The 11896-nt window shown below is 57.5% G+C and overlaps 4 protein-coding genes across 4 annotated transcripts; 2 read left to right on the forward strand and 2 right to left on the reverse strand.

The window, feature by feature from the left end:
- Positions 1 to 76: 76 nt before the first annotated feature.
- BKCO1_2900084 (alpha-glucosyltransferase alg10) lies at positions 77 to 2156 on the forward strand (the record flags this gene model as incomplete). The annotated part of the gene is made up of 5 exons (XM_020273846.1): positions 77 to 187; positions 240 to 328; positions 381 to 967; positions 1025 to 1162; positions 1234 to 2156. The coding sequence occupies 5 exons, from the start codon at positions 77 to 79 to the stop codon at positions 2154 to 2156; spliced, it is 1848 nt and encodes a 615-aa protein (XP_020129833.1).
- An 890-nt stretch (positions 2157 to 3046) lies between these two features.
- Positions 3047 to 5626, forward strand: BKCO1_2900085 (heterokaryon incompatibility; the record flags this gene model as incomplete). The annotated part of the gene is made up of 2 exons (XM_020273847.1): positions 3047 to 3365; positions 3423 to 5626. The coding sequence occupies 2 exons, from the start codon at positions 3047 to 3049 to the stop codon at positions 5624 to 5626; spliced, it is 2523 nt and encodes an 840-aa protein (XP_020129834.1).
- A 2578-nt stretch (positions 5627 to 8204) lies between these two features.
- Positions 8205 to 8498, reverse strand: BKCO1_2900086 (uncharacterized protein; the record flags this gene model as incomplete). Its single annotated transcript, XM_020273848.1, has 1 exon — positions 8205 to 8498. One exon carries the CDS (start codon positions 8496 to 8498, stop codon positions 8205 to 8207), a length of 294 nt encoding a protein of 97 aa, XP_020129831.1.
- A 1435-nt stretch (positions 8499 to 9933) lies between these two features.
- Positions 9934 to 11643, reverse strand: BKCO1_2900087 (cholinephosphate cytidylyltransferase; the record flags this gene model as incomplete). The annotated part of the gene is made up of 4 exons (XM_020273849.1): positions 9934 to 10077; positions 10197 to 10590; positions 10675 to 11025; positions 11141 to 11643. The coding sequence occupies 4 exons, from the start codon at positions 11641 to 11643 to the stop codon at positions 9934 to 9936; spliced, it is 1392 nt and encodes a 463-aa protein (XP_020129832.1).
- Positions 11644 to 11896: the final 253 nt, after the last annotated feature.

Below are 11896 nucleotides of genomic sequence, written 5' to 3' on the forward strand. Positions count from 1 at the left end.
TGCCTGCCGGCTTCCACCCCTTCCACACTCTTGGGTCATCCGTTAGTGTCAATTGAGTGGGTTGCCGGCATCAAGAATGGACCCGTCCGCCAGCTTCAAGGTCCTGGCTCTAGGCTTCACCTTGCTCCTCATTCCGTCTTGGGAATGGCTCTCGAAAACTTCTGACGCCGTCCCAGAACCGTACCTGGTACGTCGAAAAAGAAATCGGAGCAGTGTCCAAATACTTACCGAAGCTTCAGGATGAGGTCTTCCATGTTGGCCAAGCACAGGTCTACTGTAGTGGGAATTTCGCCCACTGGGATCCCAAGATCACCACCCCTCCCGGGCTGTATGCAAAGCACATCTACCAAGACGTTGGACTCCTGCTGACACTTTGAAAGCTACCTTCTCTCATATCTCGTATTTCGCATCACTGGTCGCTGCGACATCTACGTCCTTCGCGCGCTGAATTGCTCTTTTGCCCTCTTCATTGCTCAAGTCTCCTTCTCCATTCTCGCTCGGCTCTATGGTCTTCTCAAGCAGAGGAGCACTGCCGAAATCACTGCCCCATCCGACAGAAAGAAAGCTGTTCTTTTCACCAATGCGGTGCACACGGCTCTCAACATTTGTCTCTTCCCGCCATTGTTCTTCTTCTTCGGACTCTATTACACCGATGTTCCGTCAACATTCTTCGTGCTGCTGAGCTACTTCTTCGCGCTCCGAACCCAGCAAGAGCGCGGCAAATTCATGAAATTCCCATCAGTAGTCAATACTGTCGTCCTCGGTGCCGCAGCGCTGTTCTTCAGGCAAACGAACATCTTCTGGGTTGCCGTTTTCCCGGCCGGCCTGGCCCTCGTGCAGGCACTCAAGAAGTCCGCACGCCCCACGCCCGAGGACGCCAAGGAGGACACGGTTGGCGACGTGCTCAAGAACAGTTTGCTGTATATGTCTGTATACGACAGGCCGGTGCGCTACGCGTTCGTCGAGGGTAAGGAGCCGTGTACCGTTCGAACGCCACCGACGAGACACTAATTCGATACTTCAGACTATCTCAAGATGGTCATTTCCCTCGCCGTAGCCGCGATACGGAATCCAGTCACAGTCATCTACTCCATCGCCCCCTACACGGCCCTCATCGCCTTGTTCGGCGGTTTCGTAGCCTGGAACGGCGGCGTCGTCCTCGGTACGCCCCCGCAACCCTCACCTCCTACAAAGAACCTGCCACCGCTGACACCCCGCCCCCCCACTGCGTAGGCGACAAATCAAACCACATCGCCACCCTCCACACGCCCCAAATGCTCTACATCTGGCCCTACACCCTCTTTTTCTCCTTCCCCATCCTCCTCCCCTCCATCCTCTCCACCCTCCTCGCCATCCTCCCGCCGACCCTCGTCCCGGCCCCGCTCGCCGCGTTCGTCAAGCCCGGCCAGAGGCAGCTCCTGCCCCGCGCAGGCGTCCTGGCGGCGTGGACGGTCGTCGCCTTGGCCGCCGTTCACTTTAACACCATCGTCCACCCCTTCACCCTCGCCGACAACCGCCACTACGTCTTCTACGTCTTCCGCATCCTGCGCCTGCACCCGGCGCTGCGGTATGCGGCGGCGCCGGCGTACGTGCTGGGCGCGTGGGCGTGCGTGCAGGCGCTGGGATCGGGGTCGCGGTTGGCCGTTGCGGAGAGGATCAAGGCCGTGCCTGTTGCGCAGGAGGAGGGGGAGGACGCGGAGAGAAAGGCAGAGCAGAAGAGTAAGGAGGAGGAGCTGGACAAGATGGAGGGCGAGAAGAAAAAGAAGCTGGATCTACCGGAGGGCGTGAAGAGCGAGGATCTGGTCGAGGAAGGGTGCCAGGCGAGTTTTGTGTTGGTGTGGTTGGCGACGACGTCGTTGAATTTGGTGACGGCGCCGTTGGTGGAGCCGCGGTACTTCATCGTGCCGTGGATCATGTGGAGGTTGCATTTTCCGATCAACTCGGCCGGGAAGGATATGGTGCTCGGGGTTGCGGCGAAGAACAAGGGGGAGAAGGATGGCGGGAGCAGGGAGGGACAGGACGAGGTGCACAACAAGGCGCTGTGGGTGGAGACGGCATGGTTCTTGATCGTGAATGTGGTGACGGGGTACATCTTCCTGAACTGGGGGTTCGTGTGGCCGCAGGAGCCCGGGGTGGTGCAGAGGTTCATGTGGTAGGTGTGGATTTCGACTTCGGACATGCATGTCCCTCAGCCTATAGGAACCGGACACACCATTTCATACCATCATCCGCGATGGTGCGCCCTCACGGTTATCTGAATCCACTTTTTTCCTTTGTTTTTACCCCGTGCAACTTTGCGTTGTTGACTATACTCTCCAGCACTGACCAGGACGCGGAAGCAACACGCTTGCAGCAACTTGGTTTGTTTTGCAGATCACCAACCACCTCTCACGTCTGCTGACTAGCATACACCACATACGGCATTCTCTCACCGCAACGGTCGTCACTTCAGGGCCGAATGGTTCGTCGAACGCGTGATAAGGCCAAACACATGATAGCGAAAGGCCCCCCGGCACATCGTCCTTGATCATACGCAAACAGTAAAACGGGAAAGGAGATCCACAAAGTATCGGTAACAGTGGGGGATCCCGGCGAGCGCGTGCTAAATCGAGGTCATACGCATCGTCCACTTGGGTGGTCCAGACCGTCAGCAGTCAGTGGAGAAGTCGATACGCCTATCTCCTTTTGCACGAGGCACGAGCGACTTCCCCAGTCACCTTTTTTTAGGATTGTCGAATGGGAGCGATGGAGCCCTGTTGTTTCCGATTCAGCGTCCAATCGGCTGACCATGGTAGACGCGCGGAGCTCCGCGTCGATCAACCGCCCGGCAAACGGTGCGTGCCGCCCGCTCGCTGAAAACTTCCCCACCACGACAATCACGTCGGACGGCGCTTACGGTAGGTGCTCCGCGCCATCCGAACCACCACCGCGACTGATATAAGTTCTCGCCAAAATCATCCTTTGCCTCAATCTTATCATCGGGTTTTGTTTCACGGCCGACTGCGATACATCTCTGTCTTGTCTTTTGCCCCAAACACACCACACCATGCTTTGCGACACCTGCTACCGGATGCTGCACCACCAAGCAGGCCTACGGGAGAACCGCAGAGTCGAGCTACGCTTCGATCACCACCGGCGCATCTCAACCCTGCGCGAGGCCGCCGAGAGCGGTTGCTCGATATGCTCCGCATTGGCGAGGCAGCTGGAGCGAGAACACTTCATCGATTTGGGAGCAGCAGACCAAAACATCCATCTGCAAGCCGCGCTGGCCTCCATCTGCGGCAGGGAGTGGAAGCGCGGCTACTACTCGCTGGACTTCCTGCTGGATGGAAGGTGGATGCGGACCTTCGCTCTGAGACCACGCAGTAGGTCACCACCAGTGAACCCAAACCGCTCTACAAGAATCTGACGCCATCATGCAGCATCGACAGCGAATTCGTGGTGGGGTCTCATCAGGAGAAGAAAGACGCAGCACCCGCACCAGCACGCGGCGCACACGCACTCCCCTGCCGTCTTCGAGCTCGCCCAGCGCTGGCTCTCGAATTGCAAATGCGCCGACCCGACCTCTTCCTCTCCCTCCTCCTCTCCCTCAACGAGACAAGAACAATACTACCCCCACCGCCTCCTCGACCTCGACAGCATCAAGCGCGCCATCGCCTCCTCCTCCCCCTCCTCCCCCAGCGACCCCATCGAACCCATCAACCCGCAAACCCGCATCCACCTCCTCGAGACCCGCTCGCCGCACTGGCAAAAAACCGACCCCTCCACCAACCGCTACGTAACCCTCAGCCACACCTGGGGCTCGCCCTCGCCCCCCACCACCACCACCACGACGCCCCGCCTCCTCGCCAGCAACCGCCAAGCCCTGCTGACCGCCGGCATCGCGCTCGCCTCCCTCCCCGCCACCTTCCGCGACGCCGCCGTCTTCGCCAGCCACCTGCCCGGCGTGCGCTACCTGTGGATCGACGCGCTGTGCGTCGTCCAAGCGGAGACGCCGACCGCCTTCGTCCGCCAGTCCGACGCCGACGCCGACGCGCTGGGCGCGGACGAGGATTGGCGCGTCCAGGCGGCGGAGATGGACAGGGTGTATCGGAATGCGTATTTGAATATTTCGGCGGCTGTTGGTGATGGTGGCGACGCGGCTGGTGGTGGTGGTGCGGGTGGGGCGGCTGAGGTGGGGTTGTTTCGGGAGAGGAATCCGGCGGCGTTGGGGGAGGATGAGGTCGGGGTCGATGTGCGGGGGTTGCTGGAGCTGGATGGGGATGGGGATGGGGACGGGTACGAGGACGAGTACGACGAAGATGACGAGCTGGACGGCGGTGGTTATGATCGGGGGAGGGGGGCGCGGCGGCGGCGGCGGAGGGCGCTAAAGGCGTGCGTGAAGGCCGGCGTAGGGGCGGTCTTGGGGTGCTTGCGATGGAAGAAGAAGAAGCAGCAGCAGCACGTGAAGCGGTGCTCGGTCGTGGACGTGGCGCTGTGGGACGACCTGGTCGAGGACGCGGCCGTCAACCGCCGCGCGTGGGTGTACCAGGAGCGGCTGCTGGCGCCGCGGGTCCTGCATTTCTGCGCCGACGGCCAGCTCGCGTGGGAGTGCTCCGAGCGCTGCTGCACCGAGCGCTATCCCGACGGCGTGCCCGGCCTGCAGCTCAAGTCGGGCGTCATCGTGAGCGAGGAGAGGGTGAAGGATCTGGAGCCCGTCGAGGAGGCGTCGCTGCCGGATGCCAGCTTGGAGGATGTGAATGGAGACTTGGAGAAGAAGGAGGAGGACGACGACGTCGTCGTCGTCGCGCCGAGACGGCTCCACCACTACGAGCTGTGGAAGCGGATCGTCGAGATGTACTCGCAGAAGGAACTGTCCAGGCAGGGAGACAAGCTGATGGCGCTCGCGGGCCTCGCCAAGTTCTTCTTCGACACGAAGCTCGCCCCTGGGTGGCCGCCGGTCCCGCAGCAGAGACAACTGCCGCAACAACATCCGTACGTTGCCGGGATGTGGCGAGAGTACTTGGAGGTCCAGCTCCTCTGGCGCGTCGAGCCGCGGTTCGAGGACGGCTGGATCCACAACGGCACGCGGCGCTACCCGCGACGCGCGCCTTCTTTCTCGTGGGCGGCGCTGGACGTGCCCGACGGCGTCGTGGGCGGCGAGTACAGGGACCAGAACCTGCTGTTCCGCGTCGAGGACGTGCAGATGAAATACGTGGACAGCAGGAACAAGTTCGGCTTGGTCGAGGGCACCGGGTGCCGGCTCTTGCTCGATGCTCGCGTCGTCCAGATCGAGCTGCACGAGATCGAGCCCGTGTTCATCACGCCGTACGGATGGTGGGTGAGCGGCGGCAAGGCGCCGTCGTTCATGGACATGTACACCGACGTCTATCTGGACAGTCCGACGGATGACGGCGATGTGTTTGAGGCTGGCGCGAAGATATTTTGCATGCCTGCTTCGACTGGCGAGGGGGGAACAAAGCAGTCTCCGTCGGACTGCATTTGTCTCTTGCTGCAGCTTATCGGAGAGGCTGAAGGTCGCCGGGCTTTCAAGAGGATTGGGCTCGCGAGGCTTTCGGACTATGAAAGCGAAAAGTTCCAGCAGGATTCGAAGGATGTACAGTCTGAGAAGATGTATCTGTATTGAGAATGATACCCTTGTTTTCTTATGTACCAACCATGTTATGTAGGAGTCCATAGTAAGCTGTTGAGCAAAGTCTTCCTATTCATTGATGTTTACTTCTACAAACCCGACTGAAACCTTCCATGATCCAATTATGAAGGCCTTCGACGAGATATATGGATCTTTTAGCCAGTTGATTACCCTCTCGTTCTACAGAAACCCCTCTTGTACGTCCTTGCTTTTAATTTGGCAATAAGCTCGAGTTCAACAGCGAACACGAGGACCCGAGTATGACATTGCCACCGTGGACCAGCCCCACTTCGCGTTCATCCTGTCATGTCATCCTCAGGTGAGGTAAGAAAGAACTTCGCAGACGGGTGTGGTAGTGATTTTCTCGAAGTAAAGATGTAGTTGGTATGCCTGAGAGGCTTGCGAGTTCGTAAATGGGAAGTTGTCCTGCACGACGACGGATGACGCCCCTGTGCTGAAGGAACCCAGCCCAACCCGAAGCGGACGCAGCGTGGTGATATGGAGAGGTGAATGTAGGGCCGATCGGAAGGATGCGCTCGATTGAGTAGGCGTTGTCTGGTGTTTGGAGGGAACGCTACCAAGAAGCTCAAGGCATTCCAGCTTGATCTTCATTACAAGAGCGGGAGGAATGGCGCGGAGATATGGCAGCCTGGGTGTTGATCATTCTTGCATTCCTGAACTGTTGTCTTTCAAGACTTGGCAAACTCCCTCGCAGCCATCCATCGCGTCGGATCATCGATCGGTCGGTCTGGTAAATCGGCATAACGGATCTTGAAGTCCAAGTCCTCCTCCAGCAGAGATTCCCGAACACGCGATTCTGAAGGATGGTTAGTTGGCTACTCATTTGTACCTGGGTTGTTTACACATGCCTTTTATGGAGAGCACCAAATCCTCAATTTCCTGATGTTTGGCGTCGAAATCATCGCCGATGGTTTCAACAAAGTCCTCTTCTGGTGCTACGTCCGGCTGCGTCGAAGTGGCTGCGAGTTTCGGTGCATCAAAGGAGACGGAAGCTGCCGGCGTTTTTGGACCATGGTCGACGATGGGCGCTTGATCTGAACGGTGGGCGTGCGCAGCTTCCAGGTGGAGCAGTGCACCACCAGGTAGCTCCTGCGACGCACGCCGCACTGGGGCAGCAAGCGTCTTCGTGGAGGCGTTGGTAGCGACAAGGGCCAGCGCTGCTGAGAACAAACCCGACGGCTTCATTATGGAGAGAAGAGCAGGCGAAACGGTAAGAACAGAGGGTTCAAAGGGGTCGACGTGGAAGGTTAAGGATTAAAGTTGAGATTGTAGCGCCATGGGCTGTTATATACGAAGCACTCGCGTTCCAGAACCTCTCTGGCGGGCGCCGCGGCCATGAGCGCGAGGCGTTGCTCCACGTGCGCTAAGCCTCCCGCCGTATAGGCATTGGCTTTATTTCCGTTTCCGGAACAGGAAACGTAGCGTCCCTTGCCCTCCCCCGCTCGGCGGAGGCGTCTGCGATGAAATTGCTTTTGCGGCACACTTGATATGCCTGCGAGATGCGTGTCTCTTCAGAGACGCAGAGGAAGGAGTGGAACTCGCGCGCGACTGCGTCCGAGCCGAGGAATTTGAAACATATTTTGCAGTGCAGTGGAAAGTGTCGGGCGCTCGGGATGCGGCGGCGGCTAGCCACTGCCCTTGCACGTTCGGCTTGTTCGTCGCCTCCGAAGGAATGGGCCGCCACTGTGCCACGCGCATCTGACATCAACAATAAAGGGAAGAAGTTTTATCCTGTAGAGAACCATAGAAGTGACCTTTCTCTATGCTTACAGCCGGCCAATCGCTGTGTAATAGACTCTGAATCCGGCAGGCTTTAGCGAGGAGCCTGCTGCACGCGGAAACTCTCTCGGGGCCTGCCGAACCATGGGACTCGTCCGGCAGTCTTGCAATACTAAACCTGCCGATCCCTGAGGCTGTGTCCACTTCAACCAGGGCACATTTACACTTCGCTATTCCCCTTCTTTATTGGCCTCTTGCCAAGTTTCACTCCGCTCACCATACTTCTACAATTTTCTGCTTGGATCGCGTCATATTCAATAAGGTCGTCCGTACCAAATCACTTCAATCTTCTCCAATGACAGCTATCACTTACTCAAAGCAGCCCCCCTACTACGCAACCAACCACAATTCTTGAACAAATTGGAATAGGCAACCTTGAAATTACGGGAAGCGATATTGAATTTTGCATTGCTCAGTATATTATCTTCAGTGTTTCTTGAAGCACTGGTACCATCGTGAAGAGGGACAAAACCACATAGACAAATCTTCTACTCGACGCCAATATCCACACTGACGGGCCCATCTAACCTCGTGCTGTCCCCGCATAGTAAAATCCGCAATGACCACCTCCTCTCTCACGCTCGAAATCTTGAACTCTCCCATAGAAAAGAGCCGTAAAGCCGCTTCCCCTCAACACTTCGACTACCTACCTCACCGTCCCATCCCATCTGTCAGCACTGCACCCCTCTTCTCGTCTCTCAACCGCTCCTCTCAGAGAATCCAGCTCTTTCAAACTGCCCTTCCTTCATCCTGACCAGCCCCTCCTCCACGGTCACCCCCCAAACACATCCCACACGGCGCCTCCGTCTTGGCAACCAACACCCGCCTCGTCCCCTGCGGGCAAGCCTTCGGCAGCAGCGACGGCAGCGACGGCACTCGCCCGATAGCTCGTCGCGGCGGCGACGTCACCACCATCCTTGTGCCCGTCATCGATCGTCTCCTCATCGACATGTTCGCCGCCGTCGATGTCGTTGCCGACGTCGTTGCCGTTGCCGTTGCCGTTGCTGTTGCCATCAGGGCCGTCCCCGCTTTTGAAATTTCGCAAAGCACGTAGTACGGTTCGCATGGGTAGGGCGGGCAGCCGCAGGAGGCGTGGGCGAAGGTGATGTGGCACATGGGGTCCTTTTTTCTTGGTTTAGCTTGGTTTGGGCGTGCTGTTCTGATCGTTGGTGTCGTTCTCTTTTGTCTTGAATACTTGGTGAACGAGACAGCAGCTGCCATGCACCTGTTATACCCATAGTCGCTATCTTCCAGTGACACACAAACCGCCGCGGCGTCAAACCTGCTCTGCGCGGTCTGGAACAAATTTCCAGGGCAATTACGACCACCATGTATCTGCGAATCTCGGCTGCCGGCAGGATGGGAGTGAGCATAGGCAAATGCATGGCATAAGCGGCATGGAATGCCGGGACTGTTGCATTGCCTGCTTGCTCATCCTGCTTCTTTCCGCAATGACGCTCTTCCTTTCCCTCTTTCCCTTTCTTAATTTTCCCTTCTTTATTCCTTCCTTCCTTCCTTCCTTCCTTTCTTGCTTTCCCTCGCACCTTCGCAAAAAGAACGAACAGGCGTAGAATTCAGGGAGAAGAAACAAAATAAAAAAAAGACACAAGGAAATCAACCCACAACACAGACGCACGCATGCATGATGAATACATGCAAGAAGCCACACCACATGACGCAACCGCCCCGCGCACACACCTCTCAACGAAACAACAAAGCCCCCAGGTGGAAAGGAAAATCTTCCAGCATCTGCAGGTCTGTCTCACAACCGAGACGTTTCACAATCATCTCATCTTTCCAAAAACAACATTACCGGGGCATATACACGCACATCACATCAACGGGACGGCCGAAAAAAAGCCCAGGGATATCGCAGACGTTTGACATTAGCATTGATCTGAGGCCCAAAAACGACATACTACTGCGGGCATAGCACTCTCAAGAGAAGCATTCAAACCTGCTTCTCTCGTCCCTTTCCATCTCCTCCCCCCCCTCTTCCTTCAGCTCAGACACAACTACATGGGAGATATATCGTAGGAAGAGGAATCATACAACAGTCGCGGAGGAAACCTCAACCAAAACCTCCTCTCCCAACCAAAAACAAATAGTGAAAAGGAGACAGACTAGGCATGCATACCATACTCTGACCAATAAACCAAACAGACGCACACACACACACCACAATAGACGAGAGAAAACACTCCTCAAGGGCCGAAATCAAGAAAAGAATAAAATTAAGAAAGGCAAAGGGTAACAGGAACAGCGAAAAAGCCCCCAAAAGAAAAACGTCATTTGTTTCTTTTCGTTCGTTTGTCCAGTCTATGTAAGGAAAGTAGTAAGGACGAAAAAAAAAAGGTTCAAAAACCAAACGTCGTTGAGGCAAAAAAACCACAGGAAGCTGTTATCAATAGCAGCAACGACGCCGATAAAGAAGCTTTCCCACTTAGCTCTTCCTGCGCCGCCCTCCCTCCCGACAACAGCTTCTTTTTGACAAGACTTATTTAATGCCGCGCCCCCACTTCAGTGCTAGCTTTCCCGTTCCTTCCGACAGGGCTCCTAGGGCTCCTTTCACCGGAGCTCTCCGGCTCGCTGTCACCCGGGCTGTTGGGGTCGCTTTCGCGCAGGTTCCGTCGGTTGCGCGCCATCTGGATTGTCTGTTAGCGGAAAAACTTCATTTGTTTTCAATAGAGAGAGCTGTGTGGGGGTGGGGGTGTTTCCGAACTGAGTGAGCACTGGGGGAAAAAAAAGATTCTCATGTACGTACCCATCCTCTGACGCTGCTGATCAAACCCAAATTGTACCCAGCCGCAAAGTCGCTCGCCCGGTCGTTGTTCGAGCCTCTCAGGCTGCCCGCGGTGTCCAGGTGGCTGAGGTGCCGCTTCAGGGTCGGTGGCGTCTCCCGACTGGGCGTAGCGGCTGGGCTGCGGGCGGGGCTGGCGGGCCTGCTCCCGCTGATGTTGGTCTGCCAGAACTGGCGCAGTTCCTTGCCCAGCTCCTGCCCCGTCGTCGTCCAGTTGCTCTTGATGTTGTCCCGCAGCTCCGTCATGTTGCGCTTGAGGTCCAGCTCGTTCTTCTTCAGCCACGACACGTTCAGCTCCTGGCGCGACGCGCCCCGCTTGAATTGCCGCTGGATGTACTGGTCGTAGTCGCGGACGATCCTGCCAGATGCCCGGTGGTATGAGAATCATGCTCTTTTTCACTTCCCTCATCGACCCACCAAAAATTTTCGGGGCAAAACTTACTTCGTGATGATGCCAGTCGTGCTGAGACCCTCGGTCCGCTGCGTAACGAGGAATTTACCCTCCTTCTTGATGGAAGAATAGATATCGTCGCCCTCGTCCGCACCGTACGGGATGTCGTCGTGCGCAACGTAGTCGATCTTGTGCTGCGCGAGGAACTCAGGCGACACCACCCACGGGCAGTCTTCAACCACCTCATCCACCCACTTGCAGTGTCTGACGCTGTCCGCCCGCTCGCGCGCCGACATGACGGTGAGTCCTTTACGCTTGTGGGTTTCCTTATCGCCCGTGACACCTACGAGCAGATACGTGTTGGGGAAGGCCATCTTAGCTTGCTGGAGCTGTCGCATGTGTCTGCACCATCCGGCCGCATCAGCATTCTCTTTCACATCGTCACAACCCATCACCAAAGACGGGAGAAAAAGAAACAAAAACCACCGGGTCGGGAAATCCGTGTGTGTGAACATACCCGAGATGGAATAGATCAAAGACACCGTCCGCATACACACGCACCGCACGACCCTCGGGCGGCGGGTTGGTCTTGTAGCCCACCGGATCGACCAGGCCCGCGCGCGGCGGGTCGGGCATCCTCATCTTGCCCTTCTCGCCGTTCTCGCCCTCCACGGCCTTCTCCTCGTTGGTCCGCTCCTTCCTCTCGGTGCGGGCGGCCTTGGCCGCCGGCGCATCGTCGTCATCGTCGTCGTCGTCGTCGTCTCGTTCGTTGTCGTCGCCGGCATCCGGCTTGCTGCTCGAGCGGCCGCGCTTCGTCGACGAAGAGGCGGCGCCGGCGGCGTTGCCCGTCTCCACTTGCTGGCGCTGCTTCAGCTCCTGGAGGACCGGGTCCTCGGTGTCTTCGCCAGAGGCATCGCGGGATGAGGGCTGGGCGACGTCGACGGGCGGCGCTTGGGCGGCGGTGCCTGTGGCTGCGGACGACCCAGACAAGGTGTTGGTACGCTTGCGCTTCGGAGCCATTGCGAGCGTTGTGGGGGGGACAGGCAGACCTCGCTACGTGCGGATTGCAGGAAAGTTGAGTGTCGGGAGGAGGAGGAGGAGCAGTGTTGCTGACACAAGGCGGATTGAAAGTGACTGCGGGCGTTAGGCGGTCAGTTCGTGGTCCGTTCGGCGTGGAGCAGCAGGCATTAGGAAAAACCGCGCATGCGGGGTGGTGGAGCGGGCGCTGGAACTTACAGGACCGGTCACGCGCAGTGCGGATGAGAGAAGGCGG

The sequence above is a fragment of the Diplodia corticola genome, assembly GCF_001883845.1.
Source record: "Diplodia corticola strain CBS 112549 chromosome Unknown scaffold29, whole genome shotgun sequence".
NCBI classification, from domain to species: Eukaryota; Fungi; Ascomycota; class Dothideomycetes; order Botryosphaeriales; family Botryosphaeriaceae; genus Diplodia; species Diplodia corticola.